The sequence below is a fragment of the Trachypithecus francoisi genome, unplaced genomic scaffold (genome assembly GCF_009764315.1).
Source record: "Trachypithecus francoisi isolate TF-2019V2 unplaced genomic scaffold, Tfra_2.0 Contig01579, whole genome shotgun sequence".
NCBI lineage: Eukaryota > Metazoa > Chordata > Mammalia > Primates > Cercopithecidae > Trachypithecus > Trachypithecus francoisi.
In genome coordinates, this window is record NW_022681442.1 from 32482579 (window position 1) to 32506625 (window position 24047).

Below are 24047 nucleotides of genomic sequence, written 5' to 3' on the forward strand. Positions count from 1 at the left end.
GACAAACAAACGTGCTGTCGGTGGGAACACTACTCCAGCGCGCTCGGGGTTGGCGCTGGGGCTTTCGGGTCGGAGTCGGAGCTTGACCAGACCTCCAGAGCCTCGCAGGGAGGGAAGTGAAAAACGAGACGCCTTGCTCTGTACCCGAGACGGTACGATGGCATGGTTTGGATTCCTCCCTCTGCTTTCTGACCCTAGAGGGTTAAATTAGGAGGGTACAACGCCACCCTTTTCTCCTCCTTCCCGCCTGCCCCCCTCCCCTTACCTTTAAAAAGTTAAAAAATGTCTGCAGTAGAAATCTCTTAAAGGGGCGGTGCCGGTGTACGAGTTCTCTTGGCAAGAGTCACTGGGAAGGCTGGCTAGGGGCGTGAGTTCGCTCCACCAGCACCAAAACACTGAAAAAAAAAATAAAAAAAAAAATAAAAAAAAAACGAGCGAGCGAGAGAAAGAGAGAGAGAGAGAGAGGAGAAAGCGAGAGAGTGTGTGTGGGGGGGGGGGTGGGAGGAAGGGAAAAAAAGGGGGGAAAAAGGCGGACAGACACACACTTTAGATAAGGACAATTAGTCACTAGCGAGACCAAGTAGGAAGAGAGGTTTAAATCAGAGGGATTGAATGAGGGTGCTCTGTGCCTTCCCTGAAGCCATGCCCTCCAGCAACTCCCGCCCCCCCGCGTGCCTAGCCCCGGGGGCTCTCTGCTTGGCTCTGTTGCTCCATCTCTCCCTTTCCTCCCAAGCTGGAGACAGGAGACCCTTGCCTGTAGACAGAGCTGCAGGTTTGAAGGAAAAGACCCTGATTCTACTTGATGTGAGCACCAAGAACCCAGTCAGGACAGTCAATGAGAACTTCCTCTCTCTGCAGCTGGATCCGTCCATCATTCATGATGGCTGGCTCGATTTCCTAAGGTAAGGCAGGGGCTTCGATGGATCATTTAAAATTTTTTAGTAACATCCCCTCAACCCCTTCCTATCCCCCATTCCAAAGGGGAAAGAAGAAAGTAAGCCAAGCAGATCTCTCAAAGAGAAGAAAGGAGGTTTTCTTCCTCCTGGATTGTGTGCTATGAGGCTGTAACTAGTGATTGGGAAAAGCAATGTTTTCTATTAAGATGCACATGTTTGCAATGCAGAAGGCATTTCAGAAACTTATCAGTTATGACTGAAAAAATGTTGTGCTTACATATATCCACAATTAGCCTCCCCGTCTCCTTCTGAAAAAGAAACAAGAGGTTCAGAGCAGTTACAAAAGCGAAGAAAAGATCTCAAACAACAAAGAGCTGAAAAGAATGGGTATGTGTGTGGGGGTGTGTGTGTATGTGCGACAGAGAGGAGTGTGTGTGTGTGTGTCTGTGAATGTTCAAGCGGGATTGCACGAAAGTGGAATTTTCCACGGAAAGATAGTTTCTTCAGTTCTCTCCCACTCTCAGACAGAAAACGAATTTAAGCAGAGGCTTGAGTGGTGGGCAAGTTGGATCGGAGTTAAATTTTTTTATTTTATATCCTCCGCTGTCATCTCCAGACTTCAGGACTTTGTAAGGCGCTTTTTATAGACGGAATGCCCCCCTCCCCCCCAGTTCCTCCTTAAATCTCCTGCGGTAACTGCACAGTTTAGCTTTTCTTTAAAGAAAAGAAAAAAAAAAAAATCCTCGCTGGGGTCACAGCGTCATAAGGGAAGCGGTAAGAGACCCAGAAATACTCCAGGGAGGCTTCGGAGATCTGAACCCCGCACCAGCGGATTAACAAACCCGGAGGTTTGTGATTCCCTTTGCTCTAGGGCTTGTAATCTAATTGGGCTCACACTCTCCCCGGGTTGTTGCAGTTTGGCAGTTAGGCAACTACGATCCTTTCCCATCAGGGACAGAGTTGCAGTGTAAAATAAGAAATAAATCCTCTGCAATGTCGATCCAAGTGTTGAGTTTTTAAAAATTCCCTCCAAGTTGGAGCCTCAGCTGTGGGTTCCCCTCGAAGAGCCTTCAGCGCTCTCAGTCCTACTCTGCCCCGAGGCCACGTCCGTTGTGCATCCTTCGTATTTTTCACTCCTTGCGAAATTCGAGTTTTGCTTCTTGAGGTGCGTCTGCCTCTCAGCTCTTGGGGTTGTCCCCCTGGCCCGGGTCAGGTCTGCGGATGCCGCAGGTAGCGGGAGGCGCCACGTGGAGCGCTCCTTCCACATAGAGGAAGGGTAGCCGGAGAACTGAGAGGCTGTAGCTTACTTGCGGAGGCCGTTTTGGTTCCTGCTGGTGCGGTTGCTGCCAGGGCGGAACAACCAGCTCCGCGCGGCCCAGCTTCCTCTTCGAAAGCTCCTTCGCGCAGCAGAGTGCGTCTCTGAGCTCGTCCGAATGTAGGGTGCAACGGAGTTTTCCGCAATGTCGCACTTGCATTGAACTCCTTCAGCTGCGCAGACCCCCTTTCCCCTCCAGCTTTCTTTCTTTCTTTCTTTTTAAAAATCAGCCTGTTCGCCTAATGCTTTCCTGCCTCAGAAAAGAGTCTGGAAGGCAGCTTTTCGGGGAAGAAGTCCTGGCGGAGCGCATTCGCATTGGCTGTGCAGGCTTCTGGATGAAAGGTTGTTGGAACTGCCCTTTCCCCAGGACCGGATTCGCGCGGACGTCTCCTTTGCCACAGTAGGCCCATGCGACGCCCTGACTGTGCCTGTCCTGGAGCGCGGTCCCGGAGACTTCAGCCAAAGGACCCTTCTGGTTACAAGACCCTGGGGTAGCGACGTCTCTTCTCAAAAAACTCCAAAAGCAGAGTCTGTTTTTTCTTTCTCGTATCCACCTACTTTATGATGCTCTTTAACGTCACCATTTGGATTTGGGTTTTCAGGATCTGAAACAGTAAAGCGTTAAAAAATAATTTACAGACCCGGAACTCAGCAGCTGATCCCCTCAGCATTATCAGTATCTGCATTGCTCCTTCCCTACTCCTTCCCAAAGCAGCAGCCTTTGGCTTTTAAAAACCTATTGATGGAACTCCTGACCTTAAATAGATGTAAATGCTATTGTTTTAATGCTCATTTAGTATCCCCTAACGCGCAGGTTCCACATTTCGGCAAGCTTCATTTTCCCTAGCGGTTCCAAACGGCCCCAAGTGGGAAAGAAGAAAGATGGAGCCTAACTCGGGGGTGGGGTGGGGAGGAGGATGTTACCTTTCCTGAGATCAGGCGAAATTGTTTCAGGGGCCAAAGAGACGTTGCCTTTACGCCTTTACTCTGTGTGTGTGTGGTGGTGGTGGTGGGGGAGTAGAGAAGTGTTCTTGGAAAGGCAAGGGTTTACCTTGGGGATCTTTCCGTCGGGGGATTTGGGAAACAATGCGGTTTTTACAATATAGTGAAAAAGACAAATCAACTCGGACATTAAAAGAAAGAAAGTAAGAATCCACTTAAGCTCAGGCGCCGGGCCTGGTCTGAGAGAAACAAGGCAGGTTTCACCTCCTGCACGGAGGTTTGTGGGGCCCCTGGGACTGAGGAGGCAATGCCGGCTTTCAGCATACAAGTTTTTGGCAAGGGTCGGAAGCCAGAGGTAGGCGCGCCTAGCGCGTCTCCGCCCGGAGCGCTTTCCTGGCAGTGGCAGAAGCCGGGCAACTGCGCTTTAGCGCCGTGCTGGTAGCACGTACACCCACCCCGTACACTCTATGAACAAACACAATCTGTAGCCTTTTGGAGATCAGGATCTGGGTGTCTGCGGGATGGGGCCGCTGCGGGCGCCTGGAAGCGAGAGGCATAGCCCCCGGAGTCGGGCGGTGAGGGCGAGCTGGGGCGCGGGGCACTAGCTAGAAGCTGCGGGAGCGGCCAGGGGCCAGCGTGGACTACCGGCTGGGGCAGGCACAGAGCCTCTAGCCCTGGCCAGGTCGCCCTCAGGGAGTAGGAAGAGGGCCCTTCTCCGTGCCCCACGCGCTCTCGTCCTGTCCCGGGAACCTTTCCTCTCTTATTCTCTTCCTCTGCAGCTCCAAGCGCTTGGTGACCCTGGCCCGGGGACTTTCGCCCGCCTTTCTGCGCTTCGGGGGCAAAAGGACCGACTTCCTGCAGTTCCAGAACCTGAGGAACCCGGCGAAAAGCCGCGGGGGCCCGGGCCCGGATTACTATCTCAAAAACTATGAGGATGGTGAGAAACTTGATTACCATTCTTTATCAGGGGAGCGGAAGCGAGCACCCGCTGGGTTTGTGTGTCTGTATGTTTGTGTGTGTGTGTGTGTGGTGTGTGTGTGTGTGTGTGTGTGTGTATGCGCGCGCGCGCGCGTTGGGGCAGATTTGGAGAGCCTGGTTGCAGCTCTCCTGAAAATGAAAAGTTGGAAGCTTCAGACGAGGAGACACTGCAGTGTGGAACTCCTGACCTCGTTGCGCAAAGGGGGTTCTCCAGGTTGTCCTCACCTAGCTGCCGGCCTTTTGCTCGGCGGCTGTCTTGGAGGCTGCGAGCTGGTAGCCCAAACTACTAGCAGGCTGGTCCTGCGGAGTGTAGATGCAGCAGGTTTTTTGAGAAAATTCAGCCAGGTTCATAGATTATTAAAGGTCAGAGTCATATTTCTTTGCTAAAATTCTAGGCAAAGTGCCTTTCTGTTTTTCTTATTTCTTGCCTTCCTGTGATGAGGGTACAGAAGGGATTTTTGAAGCGCACTCTAAAGTTTTCTGGAATAATCCCTTTTAAATTGGTCCCTTGTTGAGGAAGGTTTGGAAATCTCCACAGTTAGTTCTTCTTCAGATTGCCTAATCTCAGAGTTGCATTTTTTTATGTTTTAAAATGGGATTACAAATGCCAGCTTTCTTTCCTGACCGAATTACGTAAGTGTTGGAAGGGCTTTGAAAACTTGAAATCCTATTTCAGTCAGAGAGGCCAATCTTTTTTGGTTTGAACAGTCTCATTTTTACTAGGGAAAAAAATGAAAATGCTATTGAAAAATTTTTGTTTAGAAGGTTAGGTGTTAACATCTATGAACTTCTTGTTTAAGTGGAGGTATGTGCTTTCAAAGAGGCACGATGGGTATTGGCGTTTCTTGAGCTATTGACACTGTTAAGATTGGATAGAAGAGGCATTAGTGTCCATTCTTGGAGGGCTTTCTCCCCGCTGTTGTTCCTTCTCATAAGTAAACTACAGTTTTATATATAAAAGGCTCAGGGACAGGTTTTCAGAGCCCTCTGAATTTTGTTACATCTTGTCCTTACAAATCAGCTAAAGGAGCAAATGCCCTTGTATTTTCTTGGGCCTTCATTGAAAAGAACTTTTGGAGAGGTATTGGAATGTATTTCAAGGGTGGCTGAGGAACGTTTTTTTAAAGTGCCAGAATAAGAGAAAGAGGGCAAGGCTGAGGCTTCTTGAGTTTGGAGCATGACTAGGACTTACTCTTTTATAACATTTGCCAAAGCATGTAGGTGTTTAAGGCTATATCTTTTCAAAGATAAAAGTCATCGCTATAAAAGTGTGGATTGCAAGTAGACTTTTTGCTGTCACTCAGCATAAATGCTGAAAGGTAAAAGATAGTCTTTAACAGCACCTCTGATGGTAATTTGACCCAGAACCTTATAGCTCCCAGGGTCACTGTCAGCTCTGTGATCAGACATAAGAAGGGAGAATATTAATGGTTTTCCCTATGAGATAGCTCTTCTTCCAATCCATTTGAACTATTTCCTCTTTAGTTTGTGGGAAAACTTGTAAGAGCCCCGAGAATTGCTGGGGGTGGGGGCGGGGGTTCGGAGAAAGGACAATTATAAATTTAGAAATTGGTCTGTTTCTCTCAACCTTGTACCTAGGATTATGTTACATTGAGAATAATGAGATCTGCTTAAAATGAAGGCTACAATTTGTTTCCCTTTGTGAAAGGAGAAAGTGGGCATCATGGGGAGAAAAGAAATTGGCAGAAGGCAGTGCCCTGTAAAACTTCATAGAATTAAAAAAATAAAAATAAATGGAAAGATCTAAGAGGTCACCTTCAGTCCTTCTATCATGTCAGGGGCCAGTATAGGATCATTCCATATGGAATCCTTTTCTTGTTTTGTCCAACCTGGCATTAAATATCTCTAGGAATGTAGTTTTTCACCACTCATAGGGGAGAGATTCTTCTGTCCCGTAAGCTTTTGCTGGGAAATTTCTCCTGAATTTTCCCTTTATAAGTATTTACAATTATTCCTGTTTGCATTTTTTAGACATCTATCTTCAAAATAATTTCTGCCTTTGGTGTGGGTGTTAGCTTCAAAAAAAAAAAAATTTCCTCATAGCTGTTTTTTATCTAGACTACCTGGATCTAATTCTTTTAAAACTTTCTTTAAAGTCAGTCCTTCCAGACACTAATCTGTTTTATTGCTCCTAGCTGAACTCCTTTTGATTTATGTTTTCCTAGTAATAAGATGCTCTGAACTATATCAGTATTTGAGACTTTAGCGGAGTTAAAGAGAATGAGAACGTCCTATTTCTGCCCTTTGAAGCTAACATATCCTTAAATTACCCATACTGTCTTTGTTGTTGCATGTTGCATTGCAGAATTCAAGGCAAAATGTTCTTGGTATAGTCTCAGCAATTTTGAAAACATTATGCTTCCGTTGTCCCTTTTCATCTAGTGATAACTGTTATCATCACGAGCATCTTAAAGTAATTAAGCCTTCTTAGGAAATGGCCCTGTAGTAAGCACTTGGGCATAAAGGCATCTTATTAAAAGATGTATTTACTTAAACATAGTACAGAATAACAACATATATTTTGAGTAATAAGATATACCTACTGGCACATTATGAAACTGAATGATACAGTGAAGAGAAAATGGAATTTGGACTTAGGAAGCTTGCACTGCAGGCCTGGCCCTATCACTTATGAATGTGTGGCCTGGGGCTTACTGTTTATAGCATGTGGATGATGATAATTACCTACGGTGCATTGCTTCTCTGAAGGTTCTAAGAGGTAATATTTGTAAGTTACTTTTTTTGACTGCACAACACTATAAGAAAGGTAAGGATTCTTATTTTCATTAATGGCAACATCAGCAAATTTATAATATATATTTAATGTTTTAAAGTGGGATTAAGGAGTGAGTAAGATTTCATGAGACTGAAGTTTTTGCAGAAGGCACAAGGTAGATTTATGGAATTACTTGAGAGGATTGAGAGAATGTAGGGAGAATTATCTTTAAGGAACAGAGTTGAGAACAAAAGGTGGCTTTTGTTATGTACTAATGTTAAAATGAATGGATAGTTGTAGTGTTGAGCAAAAAGCCTCCACTCTTCTGGTTAATCCGTTTATATTGCTACCCTGATATGATTTCTTTTTTTTCTTTTTTCTTTTTTTTGAGATGGAGTCTCCTCTGTCACCCAGGCTGGAGGGCAGTGGCATGATCTTGGTTTACTGCAATCTCTGCCTCCCGGGTTCAAGTGATTTTCGTGCCTCAGCCTCTTGAGTAGCTGGGATTACAGGTGTGTGCCACCATGCCTGGCTAATTTTTGTATTTTTAGTAAAGATGGGGTTTTACCATGTTGGCCAGGCTGGTCTTGAACTCCTGACCTCAAGTGATCTGCCCAACTCAGCCTCCCAAAGTGCTGAGATTATAGACATGAGCCACTGTGCCCAGCCCCTGATGTGATTTTGTTGTTCCCCTTGTTTTCCCATGAATTAATAATGCAATTAACAACTTATGTGTCTTCTGTTTTCCAAATACTTTCTGAGCACATTAATGCAACTGTATTTTCTCTAACTTTGTAAAACCACTGTTTATGTATCACTTTGGGAGCTTCACTGGTTACCCCTTTAATGCAGTTAACTATTCTACTCTGTGCTTAGGCACCTTGAATTACATACACACATAGTGATGATGGAAGAAGTAAAAATAGAGTTGTTCTTTATACCCTAGGAATCTTACCGTTGCCTAACTTCCTTTTTGTTCTATGTTTATGCTTTACTTGCTCTCAACAAAGAAATCTTGGGTTATTCTTCTGTTCTTAAGTTTACTTGTGGTTTATTTGTATGCATGTTTTTTAAGATCATAGCTGTATCTTTAATGAAGATGTACACCATTTTTTAATGTACCTCAAAAGCCAGCTTAATATTTCTAAAATGTCATATTCATCACGTTACTCTTTTGCTAAAAACTATGGTTATTTTTGGATTGCTTACATAATATGTTCAAACTCCTCAACTTGACATTCACAACCTTTCACATTTCAGTCTCAGCTTACTTTTGCTACCCTGTGTTTCCATATACCTTTTATTACAGCCGAACTTACTTGATTGTTCACTGTCTCCTTAAAGCACGTTTATTATCTCAACCCCATGCCTTTGTTCAGTTAGCATATGAATATGCCTTGAATATCTTTCTCTTGGCTCAAGTCAGAGCTTACTCCATCCCACCTAGTTTTTGAAGGCCCATTGCAAATGTTCCTTATTTGCACAAAAATGTTCTTGAACAGGTCATTCCACAGTGATCTATTCTTTCTCTAGACTGCTGTAGCTTTTACTCTTTATGCTTTTCTTTTGGCTCCTTCTGCCTTGTTTTGCCATTTAACTTCATATATATATACACATTCAATTATATATATATACACATTCAACTTTATATATACACATATACATATTTTACCTTTCCATCTAGAATGCAAATTCTTTAGAGGAAGAGACTATATCTAATTATTGTATATCTACAATATCTAGCCTTTATGATACATGGTAGATCTTCAGCAAATTTTCTTGGGTGTATACTAGGTTAAAAGCACTGTGAAAGGCCCTGGGAAAATGGAGGTGACCAGTAGAGAAATGAGTGAAGGTATACATGAAGATTCTATTCATTTTACACTTTCAACATATATTCCCATGCAGTCCATTCTTGATGCTTATTTTTTAATGACATTCTTCATGATTTTAACCATGTGCTCTTTATCTTTGGTTGTCTAAGTTGTCTTGATTTTATGCTATGTGTTAAATTAACTTTATCACCCAGTTTAAAGCCTTGCACTAGAACTACATTTAAAAAAACATTGTGTCTGTTTCCACCTTGCCTTTACTTTTGCTTTTCTTTGTTAGTCTAATGTAATTTCTATCCCTGATTTTTCAATTCCTGGTGTAACTGTGCCTTTTCACAACTTTCAAATATCTTTTATCTTTATCTCCTGAAGATTTTTCTCTTCAGAGAGCTTCTAAATTCTAAATGATGAATGTGTGTATACTTTGTAAGCTCTAAGACACTGTATAACTATTATTATTCTCTTTTCTCTAGGAAGCTTTTCCACAGATGAAGTAGTTAATTCTTTTCCTTTCTAATCCCCTTCTATCAATCAAGACTTATGGTATAAGAACAGCACAACTGCCAAAATATATATTTGCCTTGAACTTATCCACCTTCTATTATCTCATTTTATTTCACATAATGTTTTAAAATTCTGTTACATTTAATAAGTATGTACTGATTATCAACTCTCTGTTTAGTTTCATGCCAAAGAATGGCAGAATATAAAATAAATAAAGGATGCTATCCCAAATCACCATTAGAACACAACAGTAATAATTGCTTTAAGCAGGATACATTAATCAAGTGTTGAACTTAGTGGGTGGAACTTTAAAAGAGGATATTTGCATAGCCTTAAAGCATCTCCCTCATAACATTTATTAACTAATTATTGTGGTGGTTTTAATATATGTCCACAAATTCTCCACCTCTGGGAGGTGGAGCTTAATTCTTCTTCCCTTGAGTGTGAGTTGGATTTAAAGAAGAGAGTCTCCAAAGGCGAAAATAGTAACTTTTCACTGGAGAAACTGACAGACATCATTTTATCAGTGACTAAGGTTAACATCAGCAGATAAGTCATATTGATATCATGTATTATTCTCTGATATGATATAATGAGAAGGGCACTTCACCATGTGCCCTGTAACTCTCAGTAAACGTGAGAAAACATTAGTCAAAACCAAACTGGAGGATACTCTACAAGATACCTGACTTGTATTCTTCAAAAGATACTGTGTCCTGCTGTCAGTGAACCAGTAGTGTAGTTGGTGAGACAACATTAACACTGATAAAACTGAAGAAAAACAGAAAGACAATTTAGAATGAAGTGCTAAGTGGAATATAATAGTTTGCCAGGCTATAACAAGAAAAGTAGAGTTGAATGCTGGTGAGACTTAGGTGGAGTTAGATAGGTAGGTAGACCTTAGAGAGACAGAGACAAGAAGAGAGGATATGCAACTCAAGGGAAAGAGCATGAGGCAAATCCTCATATATATTTGGGCAGGAAGGAGACCACCCTGAAAGTATGTCAGAAATTATCTTAGTTCATGTGGTAGAACCATGTCAAAATCTCTTTTATAGAAGCCTATTTACACATTTTTGTAAAATAGAAATGTTTATAATTAAAGAAAAATATATGAAAATAAAGTACATTAGAAATTATCCCAAGCAAAGTTCATATTGCTAGAATTATGTCTAAATTGGGTTTTAATATATTCTAATGTATTTTTCTTAACTCCAAAACATATAATTGAAGAAGAAGAAAAAGAAAGTACATGTGTGAGACAAAAGGTTGGTTGGGTAAATCCAGATCAGATTATGGAATCTTGAAATTTAGGCATAGTAAAATGGAATTGGCCCTAGAGGAAAAAAGAGGCTGTTATAACTTGTTTTACTTCACTGGAGAAGAGAAGGACACATTTTTATAGGGGCCTTCCATGACACTTGCTCTGTCCCATCTTCCCTTTCCAAATCACTTGACACATTCATTCCCTCCCTCTAAGTAAACTGTGTTATAATAACTGCATTTGTCAAGGTTTGAGTTACAAAGCATGCTTAAAATACAATTATTAATTAGATTAATAAAATTGAATTATTAATTAGATTCTTACATTGCAAGTTTCATAAAGTAAAAGGTCTTAAAATTTGCTTATTATTTTATGTTATTCTTCCTTCTTTTGTAGAGTAAAAACAGGCTAGTATTTTATAATATTCATTGAGTAGGCATCCAGTTTCAGGCCCCTGTTTGACACTGAAGCTGGGAAGATTAATGGGGCCCAGGTGTAATTGTCAAATTACTTACTACTGACTTCTTGTCACTTCAGCAACAGCAGCCAAAAGCAGTTTTGAGAGAATTTTAGGCCCAAGAAAAGCCTTGATTCTAACTTCATCCTTGGCATTTCACAATTTGTCTGCCGATAACTTTAGAAGGATTTGATATAATTTAATATTGTATTAAAAATGTCAGTAATCACCTGAAGTTTTTTGTATGTTTATGAAGTTTTATTTATGCTTATTTTATTCTGCCTTTTGAAATCAAAATGGATGCATTTCTCTAATACCTTTGAAATTTTGTACCCAGGCCCTGAGTGTGAGCTGCAGTTCACTATATCCCAGTAAATTTGAATTTGTATCTTAGAAAGATTTAGTCACCATGTCTAGTCACAATGTAGTCATTGTGGCAACGTGCATACTGCTAGAAGTGGTACAGACCAAGAAATACTGGTCCATTACTTGTGGAGGTGGCTTAATTAATTTCAGTGAATCAGAAAAACCAGTAAATAAACCTTTTAATGCTGACCACGTTTGTATAATTTACCACCTGGGCATTGGGGAAAAAGGAAATTCATCAATTTTTTTTGGTACAATGCAACTGTACTACTCTTGCCAATACCAAATTATTATTTCTTCTGCCAAATTCATTTACATTATCTCTCCTGTTCTCCCAGTCCCTACTGATGGGATGGGGACCTCATGGAAGAAAAACCGTTTCTTTCAAAAAGTTTTCTGGTTTTGCTTAGCCTGCTGGTCACGTGATCTGGACTTCTGTGGTCAGGAGCTGTGTCTGAGAATCCTTCTTCAAAATGGATTAGATGTTAAGAATCTTAATGTGGGTACTTCTTAGTTCCTTCATCATGCTTTCAGCTATCTTAGTCTATAAGACGGTAGATTGAAACTCTGAGCTGTGTGTGTGTGTGTGTCAGAGAGAGAGAGTGAGAATGAATATGAGATTGAGAGAATTTGGTGTTTCATTCCCGGAACTGGTCCATCAATGGTAATTTAGGCAAAATGAATACATATTTCTTGACTAGTGGTTAGTGCTGTTCAGGGTTTACATACCTTGTACAAGTTTGTTGAGTTCTTTTATCCGTTGACTTTCATGATCTGATTGAGTTCAGTTCCATTCAGTTTTCTTCACTCTGATATCATAAAAAACAGGGTAATTTTGCTCAATTCAATAAGTGTTTTTTGATTATCAGTTATATACAAGCCAGACTTAGTGCTAGATATTGGGGCAATCAAGAGGAATAAACTATACTTTCAAGAGTGCTGTGATCTTATATATTAAATATAAATTTCATAGTGCTCTCCAGTGTCCTCTCTTTAGTTAGTCATACCAATCTTTGTTTAGTTCTTCTACCTCTCCACTTACATATACTATAATTTCCATGTTGAACACACATCTCCCTCTCCCCTGAAATTGAAAATTTTACCTGTTCTTGAAAGCTCTGCTTAAATTCCATCTTTCATTAAACCTTCTGCTAAGTCAGTACCCATTAATCTTTCTGTCTTTCTCTGAATTTTTCTAAAATTCTTTTCTGAAAATGTGCTCCAATTTAGTCCAAGTACCTAGACAGACTTAAGCAGGTCATTTTTGTCCTTAGCAATTTACAATAAAAATACACTGCCATTGTTACACATACAAAAACCCATATAGACATAACCATCATCATACTGCATGGAACAGACACATTAAGTCAAACAAAGTATTTATGTTATTTACAAGGCTGAATATATGTGTTCTGGTTATTGTGTAGCAAATAATGAAGAGTGAAATATATATGCTGTATATTTTGAAAAGATGGGTGCATGTATGTATCTATGTTTGTGTTAGAGGAATTAGGGGTTAAACCAGTACCTTATTTTCACTTGGTTTGGAATGTGAGGTTAGAAAGCTGGGAAAAGGTAAACTGCCCAGATTTGGGGCATTATCTCTTAAATACTGTGGAAGAATGAATGTTTCTCTGCAGCCCAATAATAGTAATAACACAACCATAATAATAATGCTTAACATTATTGAATGCTTATTACATGCCAGGTACTGTTTTAAGCAACGTACATGTATTAATACATTAATCCTTCCATCAACCTTATGAGGAAAGTACTGTTTACCCCTTTGACAGATGGGGAAGCCAAGGCACAGAGAGGTTAAGTAATTTGCCCAAGACTACCTAGCTAATGAGTTGTGCTACAGGGACTCAGTGATATCAGTCATTAAACCTTCAAGCTTAAATGGAACGTCTGCTATGAAGTATTAAATCGTTGGTAGAACCAGGATTAGATCCCAGTCCCGTACTCTCTTCACTGTGCTTAGATAAGGGAGGGATACAATCTTTTAATCATGCATTGTCTTATTTATTAGTCCATTCATTTGTCTGGCTCCAAAACCCCTAAACTAAGCATTGTGGAGCATTAAAAAAATGTGTGCCATAGGCCTTCCCATGAATATAGTCCCATGAACATATTCAAAGATCTTGTGGGTTATGACACAAATAGTTGTTAGGTAAAACAGAGAACGATAACTGCAGGAAGACACATGAACAATGGAAATAAATGATTGTCATATTTTAGGACATGTTGAAGGAGTAGAACAACAACTGATCCAATGTAGGAAAGGACTTACAGTTTCTCTGGGAAGGAGGTATATTTTGGAAGCAGATACGTTGAAGAGAATAATGGAAATGGATCAATGGTGTTATTGACATAAGGGAAATTTCAGGAAAAAAGAGAAATAAGAATATTTGAAAAAATTATTGGACAGTTTTGAGAATATTTGAAAAAATTACTGGGCAATTTTATAATTATTTTTTACTTATACACTGAACCATACTCTGACTTATTCTTCCTTCAAGTTCTAAGCCTAATGAAGTCCTGTGAAGAGAAAAGGGAACTGATAAAGGGGATATTTCAAGAAAGCCTTTTCTTGATATCTCTTTCCCTTATCTTTCTGTTTGAACTGAGATTTTGTTAAATTCAAGTGGAGAACACAACCATAGACACTTAAAATGAAGAAATCAAGGAACAAAGAGGTTATATAGTCTGCAAAATGTCTCAGGGGTTAAGTAACTGTACTAGTAAATGGCTGAGCTGTGGTTGACTCCAGGACAGTCTCTCTCCAAAGCTGGTGATTTTCATTTACCCCTATTATAACATAGCAGCACAGTGTTTCTCATTCCTCTTACCAAGTCAGCTTCAAAGGCCCTTCCCCAAGAGGAGAGGCCTTTATATTAACTGGAGTCTGGTTTGAAAGTTTGCTTGAAAATAGGGCTAAATAATAATTATTGTTGTTTCCCTTGTGACTATTTTTATCTGATTTGGACACCTCACACCTGTTCTGTAGCATCTCAGCTGGGTTTCCTGTTTTCAGCCTCTCTCCATCTTGTTGTCTGATTAACCTTTCTGAAGCTCCACTTTCCTCCTGTCATTCCCTAGCTTGAAACCTTCACCGATATCCCTTGTCTGCTAGCTCAAGATTTTGAACTTTCCAAGGCTCCCTACAGTCAGCCTACTCTCTTTGGCCAGCTTCTTCTCTCTGCCTCCCTATAGGAACCTAAGTTTATTCACAAGCAGATGGTATAGCTGTTTACTCTACTTCTACCCTCTCTGACATTCTTTTCATTTCTAACCCTCTGGATATTCCATCCCATCATCTCTCTGCCACATTCTACCCATTTCTGAATTCTGCCTACTTTTCAAAGCCCTGCTCAAGTTTGTCCTCCTTTTCTATGATTGTTTACTATCTTAGCTCAAAGTGTTTAATTCATTTATGAAACACTTACTGAGCCTGAGTTTCTAAAATACTTATTGTCTAAAAATCACTCTTGTGGCTATTTTCATATTCTGCTTTATGTTCTCAGGTATTTTGTGAATGTTCATGTAAACTTGGCTCTACTCCTAGATTATAGGGCACTGCGAGAGTAGTGATTGTAACATTTCTGAAGTTTCCACAATCTAGTAAAGTGCCTTTTATGTAGTAGCTCTTCAGTAAGTACTTGTTGACTGGTTATTTCTCACTTATTTGATAGCTAATATGCTAATAACCTCTCTTCCACTTCTAGTTTTTGCTTAACTTCTTATACTTTTACAGATTTATGCTTTTTATTCATTTTATTATCAATGTAATGCATGCACATGAATACTGTCATTAAATAATACATACATCAAATAAAAAGTGAAAGCCGGCCAAGCGTGGTGGCTCATGCCTGTAATTCCAGCACTTTGGGAGGCTGAGGCGGGCGTATCACCTGAGGTCAGGAGTTTGAGACCAGCCAGGCCAACATGGTGAAACCCCATCTCTACTAAAAATACAAAAATTAGCTGGGCGTGGTGGCAGGCACCTGTAATCCCAGCTACCTGGGAAGCTGAGGCGAGAGAATCGCTTGAACCTAGGAGGCGGAGGTTGCAGTGAGCTATTGCACTCCAGCCTGGGCAACAAGAGTGCAACTCCGTCAAGAAAAAAAAAAAGTAAAAACCTCCTTTTATATTCCATCTCTACTTTTTTTTTTTGAGATGGAGTCTCACTCTGTCACCAGGTTGGAGCTGGAGTGCAGTGGCACAATCTCAGCTCACTGCAATCTCCGCCTCCCGGGTTCAAGAGATTCTCCTGCCTCAGCCTCCGGAGTAGGTGGGACTACAGGCACGCGCCACCACGCCCAACTAATTTTTGTATTTTTAGTAGAGACAGGGTTTCACTGTGTTGGCTAGGATGGTCTCCAGCTCTTTAGCTCGTGATCCGCCTGCCTCGGCTTCCCAAAGTGCTGGGATTACAGGCGTGAACCACCACACCTGGCCTCCATCCCCAATTCTACTCCATAGGTATAACCACTTTCAACAGTCTGACACGTATCTTTTCGGATCATTTGCCATGCATACAGAAGTATATACATTTTAAAGTATATAGATAGAATCACATTGTTATAAAACTTGCTTGTTTAGATAACCTTATAGTTGGTAATTATGGTCTGCTTTTCAGTGGGTAAAGAATATATGCAGAGGAACTGTTGTTTATTCTCTTTCATCGGTACTTTTTTTTTTAACAAGAAGTTATTTGTTTGTTATTTGTGCTGTAGTATCATATTTCTCTGATCTCAATTAATTATTTCCCTGTAACATCTCTTTAAACACCATTATCCATCTTAATCCTTTTAACTATAGTACATTGTTTGGGTAAGTGTCACAAAAATGGCGATAGCAAAACTTTTTGCATCAAAATATATCCTTTAATAAAACAAGTGCTTTGTAAAGTTTGGGATGCAGATAGAAAGTGACAGTAACATTATTTTGATTTTTGGCTGAAATAGTATATCACTATGTCATTTGTAAGAAATCCTGGCTCAGCAATTTTTGATTCTCTTTGAATATCACTCATCTCATTAAAGCTGCTCTGTGAATTTGAATACTAGTGAGCTCACAGAGAAAGATTTTTAAATACCTCGGATAATGTTTAGTTAGAAAGAGACTAAAGAAGGCAGAAGGTCACCATTTTTTAATAGCTCCCTAGCCAGTTGTTTTCAGGAGAAAAATAATTACACTCTACATTTGTAATATTTAAAGATTGTAAAAACTCCTCTGATTTTCACAGTACAGTAATCTTATTTTAAATTGGCATCTCCATTTTATAACTGAGAAAGACTCAAGGAAGTTGCTCAAAGTAACAGGGCTTTTAAGTAGGAGAGCTGGGATTAGAACTCAGTACTTATACCTTTAAGCATGACATTCTTAAATGAAGTTTAACAGCTAAAAGTAATCCCTCCACTCCTCTGAAGTGAACTGGGGTAGGTACTTGTGTTTTGGGGGTGGTTGGGCCAATCTGAAACAGGTTCTCTGGGAGGCTAGAGCTTTTGAGAGAGGCCATGTGTGCTTGTATGTGTGCAAGGGTGAGTTTACTTCCATGTTTTTGAACTGTCATTCATTGACAGACTCCTGAAGAAGCTGTAGAATGCCATTCTTGGAGACTTAGGACTTGAATCCCAGACCCCCTTTACAGTAGGTCCCGAACCCAAGAAACCAGTCCAGAGAATAGGAGCACTATTTGAGAGCACTCTGTGGGATACCAAAATCACTTCAGAAACTTCCAAAAAGATTCCAAAAGCCTTTGAAATGCAGACACTCATTAGCTATCACACTGCACCCAGTGAGAGGGAGGAGGAGTCTGTTTCCTTTACTGTAGAGGAGGCTCATAGTGAGTAAGCAAAGGAGTGGAAAAAGAACTTGAGCTTTCTGGGGACTTAGTCACTAAGCCATGCACACTTTAAAAAATGAATGTAATCACCATTGAGGTAAATCTTTGGTTATCTCTCAGTGGCCTGATAAGTATGTTATTCTCATCTGGGTGTTTATTTCCTTGTAATTGTTAGAAAAGCAGATCATGGACTTATTTGCCTGGCCATTACGAATCTCCTTGGAAAAGTAGACTTAGGGTAAATCCTGTGAGATGTAGATTCAAAAGGATCTACAGGCTGGGCTTAGCCAAGTTAAAATCCATACATGAAACTAAACATGTAACCTAAAACTATTAGAAAAATAAGTGCTATTTTTTCATAGAACATTTGTAGAAGTAAATGAATGGCACCCCTGTCCAAAAGTCAGGATTTTCAACAACTTGCAGCAGAAAACTTACACTCATGAAATGTCTTCACTTGGGGTTTTTGTGTCAGTGAATGACTGAGGTCTTTTGTTTCTTTTGTTTTTCTCATGGCAATAAAGTTGAAATTTAGCAAGCTTTCAAAATGAAATTTCTCATAGAAGTTATAACCACAGGTTTTAAGTTTTCATCACCTAAATGTGGAACAGAACGATTGAAAACTTAGGGGGAGGGGAAAAGAGCGTTGAGGACACATGTGGTGTGTATCAAGAATCAGTGTAAATCAGGAAGGTGTGGTAAGGGGGATTTCCTGTGTTACAGACTTGCTGAAATCATGCTCCCCCACCTTCCATCAATAAATTCCAAATGAAGGTGCTGGCCTTTCTGACACCTTGCAGAGGTAGTTTGCCCCTTACCTGACACTCTGAGTTTCCTTCAGAAAGCTTCAAGGAAACTCAGAGTGTCAGGTAAGGGGCAAACTTGTCCTTGGAGATAATGTATTCTTTGACTGTGGCAGTTACCTACCTGTAGGATGAGACCAGACTAGTACAATCTGAGCCTGTTCTTTTTATCCCTGCTGTTGCATTCGTTTCCGGGTTTCCAGGTATTACAATAATAACTACCAGTTGTTGATCACTTAAATGTCACAAGTACTGGACCAAGAGCTTTTCAAAGGTGATCAGATTTGGTTTTCACACCCCCACAAGGCAGGTACTATTAATTGTCCCATTTGATAGAAGCTTATAGAAGTTAATCAGTGGTTCCCAACTCTAGCTGTCCATTAGTATTAGCTAGGGGAGCTTTAAAAAATACTGGGGACAGGCACAGTGGCTCACACCTGAAGTCCCAGAACTTTGGGAGGCTAAGCCAAGAGGATTACTTGAGGCCAGGGTGTTTGAGATCAGCCTAGGCAACATAGGGAGACCCAGTTTTCTACTAAATAAAAAGTTAGCTGGGCTTGGTGGCACACACCTGTAGTCCTAGCTACTCGAGAGGCTGAGGCGGGAGGATTGATTTAGAGTGTGAGGCAGTGAGACATAATCATGCCACTGCACTCCTGCCTGGGTGACAAAGTTTGTCTCAAAAACGAACAAGCAGCAGCAGCAGGACAACAACAACAACAACAACAAAAACTGGGTCCTAGGCCAATTCAATCAATCTCTAGGGTGGAGCTTAGGCATTGTGATTTAAAAAATTCTCCCCAGGTGGTTCTAAAGTGCACACAGGGTAAGACCCTCTGGGTGAAGTGATTTGCCAAATGCACTTCAGCTGGTCTGTAGTGGCGTTCAACTCTAGAGCCCAAGTATAGCCAGCTTGAATCTAAAGCCAGGCACAGCCAGCTGTTACGGCAAAAATGCCTAAACTTTTAATGTGCATCTGAATCACCAGTGGATCTGGTAAGAAATAAGATGGCAGCCGGGCGCAGTGGCTCACGCCTGTAATCCCAGCACTTTGGGAGGCCGAGGCGGGCAGATCATAAGGTCAGGAGATTGAGACCATCCTGGCTAACACGGTGAAACGCCGTCTCTACTAAAAATACAAAAAAATTAGCCGGGCGTGGTGGCAGGCGCCTGTGGTCCCAGCTACTTGGGAGGCTGAGGCAGGAGAATGGCGTGGGCCCGGGAGGCGGAGCTTGCAGTGAGCTGAGATCGTGCCTGGGCGACAGAGCGAGACTCCGTCTCAAAAAAAAAAAAAAAAAAAAAAAAAAAAAGAAATAAGATGGCGAATTTCTAACCAGGAAGAGGGCATCACCTGGAAGTTTGCAACAGCAAAGCTTGGTACTAGATACTAATGTTACCACTTATGGTAACCAGAGGAGAAAATATTCACGGAAAGGCAGAAACAACATGGGGAGCTGGGAGGGGCTGCTCTTGCATTTTGCTTTAGTGATGGTGGGGATCACAGGCTGATTATATCAACTTCTCAGTGTTTTGCTAGGGCTATCATAGGCTTTCCTAGGGTTTAAATAAACTGTTATGGGTTATTTTTCTATTCTTGAGAATGCTTGGAACTTCAAGACTGTGGTGAAACTAGTAAAACTTCACTTGTTCAGGTGTTTTAATCTGTTAGGAAAAGATGTGATTGTAATTAAATTGGTCAGTTATCAAACCCTTTCTTCCTTTCTTAAAGGGGGCTGAAACAGGAGTTCAGATAGATAAGAAATGATAAGGTATCCATGAATTTTCACAGATACATGTTCATTCAATTAAGCACCTACTGTGTATCAGCATTGCAATTGCTGTCCTTACAGGATACAAAAATGAATGAGACATTGTCTTGTCCTGATAGAACTTACACTTTAGTGGAAAAAAATGACATATAGATTAGATAATGATATAGTAGAAATTATAGAGGCAGAAGCAGTAAACTTTACCTGAGATAGTTGAGGAGGACTTCACAGGTGTCACCAGACAAATTTACTGTTGTTATTATCTCTGATTGTTGTAAATGTTTATAAGAATTTAGGTTAGGATGGGTGCGGTGGCTCATGCCTGTAATCCCAGCAGTTTGGGAGGCCGAGGCGGGCAGGTCACCTGAGGTCAAGGGTTCGAGACAAGCTGGCCAATATGGAGAAACCCTGTCTCTACCCAAAATACAAAAAATTAGCCGGGCATGGTGGCAGGTGCTTGTAATTCCAGTTACTCAGGAGAGGCAGGAGAATCGCTTGAACCCCAGAGGTGGAGGTTGCAGTGAGCCAAGATCGTGCCACTGCACTCCAACCTGGGCAATGAGTGAAACTCCATCTCAAAAAAAAAAAAAAAAGAAAAGAAAAGAATTTAGGTTATTAGACTATTGCTGAGATATTTAAAAGCTTCCTCTGCGTTTCAGAATGGTTTTATAATTTTGAGATTAAAGGACCAGGTTATTCTCATCAATTACGTGCATGACAAACATTTTTTAGATTAAACATATTTTCTTCTGGAAGTAGCAACAATATCAGCAACATTATCAGACTATATTTATTAAGCACTTCCAAGGTGCTAGGCACTGTGCTAAACACTTTACAAGTATTTGTCTGATTTAATCTTCCTTTAAAAACAGCTTTATTGAGATAGAATTCACATCCTATACAATGCACATACCATTTAAAGTTTACCATTCAGTGACTTTTCTTAGAGTTAGAGTTATGCAGCCATTGCCATAGTCAATTTTAGAACATTTTCATTAGCCCAAACAGAAAACTCTCACTCCTTGGCCATTTCCTTGTAACTTTTCCATCCCAGCCTTAGGCAACCACTAATCTACCTTCTGTCTCTATTGGTTTGCTTAGTTTGGATGTTTCATATGATGGGAATCAAACAACATGTGGTCGTTTGTGACTGACTTTTAAAAATTTTATTTTACTTTAAATTCCCAGGATACATGTGCAGAAAGTGCAGGTTTGTTACCTAGGTATACATGTGGCATGGTGGTTTGCTGCATCAACCTGTCATCTAGGTTTTAAGCCCTGCATACATTAGCTATTTGTCCTCATGCTCGCCCTCCTCTCACCCCTCAACCCCCTGACAGGCCCTGGTGTGTGATGTTCCCCTCCCTGTGTCCATGTATTCTCGTTGTTCAACTCCCACTTATGAGTGAGAACATGCGGTGTTTGGTTTTCTGATCCTGTGTTAGTTTGCTGAGGACGATGGCTTCCAGCTTCATCCATGTCCCCGCAAAGGACATGATTTCATTCCTTTTTATGGCTGCATAGTATTCCATGGTGTATATGTACCATATTTTCTTTATTTAGTCTGTCATTGGTGGGCATTTGGGTTGGTTCCATGTCTTTTCTATTGTACATAGTCCTGCAGTAAACATATGTGTGTGTGCATGTGTCTTTATAGTACAATGATCTATATTCCTTTGGGTATATATCCAGCAATGGTGTTGCTGAGTCAAATGGTATTTCTGGTACTAAATCCTTGAGGAATCGGTGCACTGTCTTCCACAGTGGTTAAACTAATTTACATTCCCACCAACAGTGTAAAAGCGTTACTATTTCTCCACAGTCTCACTAGCATCTGTTGTTTCTTGACTTTTTAATAATCGTCATTCTGACTGATGTGACATGATATCTCACTGTGGTTTTGATTTGCATTTCTCTAGTGATCAGTGATGTTGAACTTTTTTTCATATGTTTGTTGGCCACTTAAATGTCTTCTTTTGAGAAGTGTCTGTTCAGGGCCGGGCGCGGTGGCTCAAGCCTGTAATCCCAGCATTTTGGGAGGCCGAGACGGGCGGATCACGAGGTCAGGAGATCGAGACCATCCTGGCTAACACGGTGAAACCCCGTCTCTACTAAAAAAAAAATACAAAAAATTAGCCGGGCGAGGTGGCGGGCGCCTGTAGTCCCAACAACTCGGGAGGCTGAGGCAGGAGAATGGCGTAAACATGGGAGGCGGAGCTTGCAGTGAGCTGAGATCCGGCCACAGCACTCCAGCCTGGGCGGCAGAGCAAGACTCTGTCTCAAAAAAAAAAAAAAAAAAAATAGAGAAGTGTCTGTTCATATCCTTCACCCACTTTCTGATGGGGTTGGTTTTTTTTCTTGTAATTTGTTTAAATTGCTTGTAGATTCTGGATATTAGACCTTTGCCAGATGGACAGATTGCAAAAATTATCCCCCATTCTGTAGGTTGCCTGTTCACCCTGATGATAGTTTGTTTTGCTGTGTAGATACTCTTTAGCTTAATTAGATCCCATTTGTGTGACTGTCTTCTTCAAGTTAACAAAGTTTTCAAAGTTAATACTTGTTGTAGCACATTATTAGTATTTCATTTCCTTTTATTACTAAATTGTATTCCACTGTATGGATATACCACATTTCATTTAACCATTTATTAGCTTAATGGACTTTTTGGCTGTTATGAATATGCTGCTATGAAAATCTGTATACAAGTTTTGTATGGACATATGTTTTCCCTTCTCTTGAGTATATACCAAGGAGTAGAAATATATGCTGGGTCATGTGGTAATTCTATCCTCTCTGAGAAAATGACAAATTGTTTCCCCGAATGGCTATACCATTTCACATTTGAACCAGCAGGGTATGAGGGTGCCAGTTTTTCCACATCCATGCCAACACTTGTTATTATTGGCTCTCTTTTTGATTCTTAATATCCTAGTAGGTGTGAAATGGTATCTCATCATGGTTTTGATTTTTATTCTCCGATGGCTAATAATGTTGAGCATCTTTTCCTGTACTTTTTGACCGTTTGTGTATCTACTTTTGAGAAATGTCTCTTCAGATTCTCCCTTTTAAAATTCAGTTATTTGTCTTTTTATTATTGAGTTGTAAGAGTTTTTCATATATTCTAGATATAAGTCCTTTATCAAATATATGATTTACAAAAATTTTCCCTCATTCTGTGGGGTTTTTTTACTTCCTTGAGCATGTCCTTTCAAGAACAAATATTTTTTAATTTGATAATATCTCATTTAATTTTCACGATGTCTTTGAGAGATAGATTCCGTTATTATTCCCATTTTGTAGAAGAGGAAATTGAGGCTCAGACTGCATAAGGCCACATAGATTATAAGGAACAGAGCCAGGATTTCACATCTGTGCTCCCCCACCTCTGCCCATTGGTGGGCAGTTTGACTTGGTACATAATTCTTAATGCCTCATTTGAATTTTTTTTTTACTAAAAAGGTGAACCCAGAGCACAAATACTCAAGGGAGAACATAAGCTTTCTATGCCTCTTAATGGCTCTGGCAATTGACAGTGACATTGCATAAGATATATGCCTCAAACTGAAGTTGTGTGTGGGTGTGAATGCCTCAAAGAAAATGGTGTTTTTTGTTTTTTTGCCAAACGCTCAGTGAAATATGATAATGCTTTCTTTTGGTCATGGATATTATGATCCTGGACACAGAAGGATGGAACCTATGGCTAGAGGTGGTCTCTAGAATAATTGTATGATTCTTTATCAGAGATTGTTTATGAAGTAAATCATCAATGTTGAACTCTTTAGAGAATTTTTTTTTCTTCTTGTTGAAGTGTAATGACCCAGAATATTTTATTCCAAGGGTATTTTTTCTCTTCTCTGAATTTTGAACTTACCTTAGAAGTCCTATTTTTTCTTAAGATAGAAAAAAAATTTCATTCTTATTTTGAGACTCAGTTTTTGAACGTTTCTTTTAGTTTGAGTATAATGAAGCTTTTTTGATACAGTGCCAATTCTCTTTCCTACCTGTTCAACTGCTTTTGGTATTTCTCACTTTGCCTTTGGTCTGTTTTTGTCCCATTCCAGGCCTTATGCTAAAATGGTAATCTCCTAATTGGAGTCAGTGGCCCTAATTTCTTTGAAAGGAAGGGAATAAACATTTGAGCACCTACCCTCTGCAAGGCACTTTATTTCTTTAATTGACAAAAACATTCTATATTATTTACAATATGATGTTTTGAAATATGTATACCTTGTGGAATGGCTCAGTGGAGCTAATTAACATATGTATTACCTCACATACTTTTTTATTTTTCTGTGGTGAGAACACTTAAAATCGATTCTCTTAGCGATTT

General features: G+C 40.4%; 1 protein-coding gene across 2 annotated transcripts in view; it reads left to right on the forward strand.

Moving 5' to 3' along the window:
- The first annotated feature begins 487 nt into the window (after nt 1-487).
- HPSE2 (heparanase 2 (inactive)) overlaps nt 488-24047 on the forward strand; it is a 776827-nt gene continuing 753267 nt past the window's right edge. For both annotated transcript variants that reach the window (XM_033186321.1, XM_033186330.1), the window contains exons 1-2: nt 488-902; nt 3933-4090. In XM_033186321.1, the coding sequence (XP_033042212.1) occupies nt 613-902; nt 3933-4090 (448 nt within the window). In that variant the 5' untranslated portion in view covers nt 488-612. The remainder of the gene's footprint in view (nt 903-3932; nt 4091-24047) is intronic.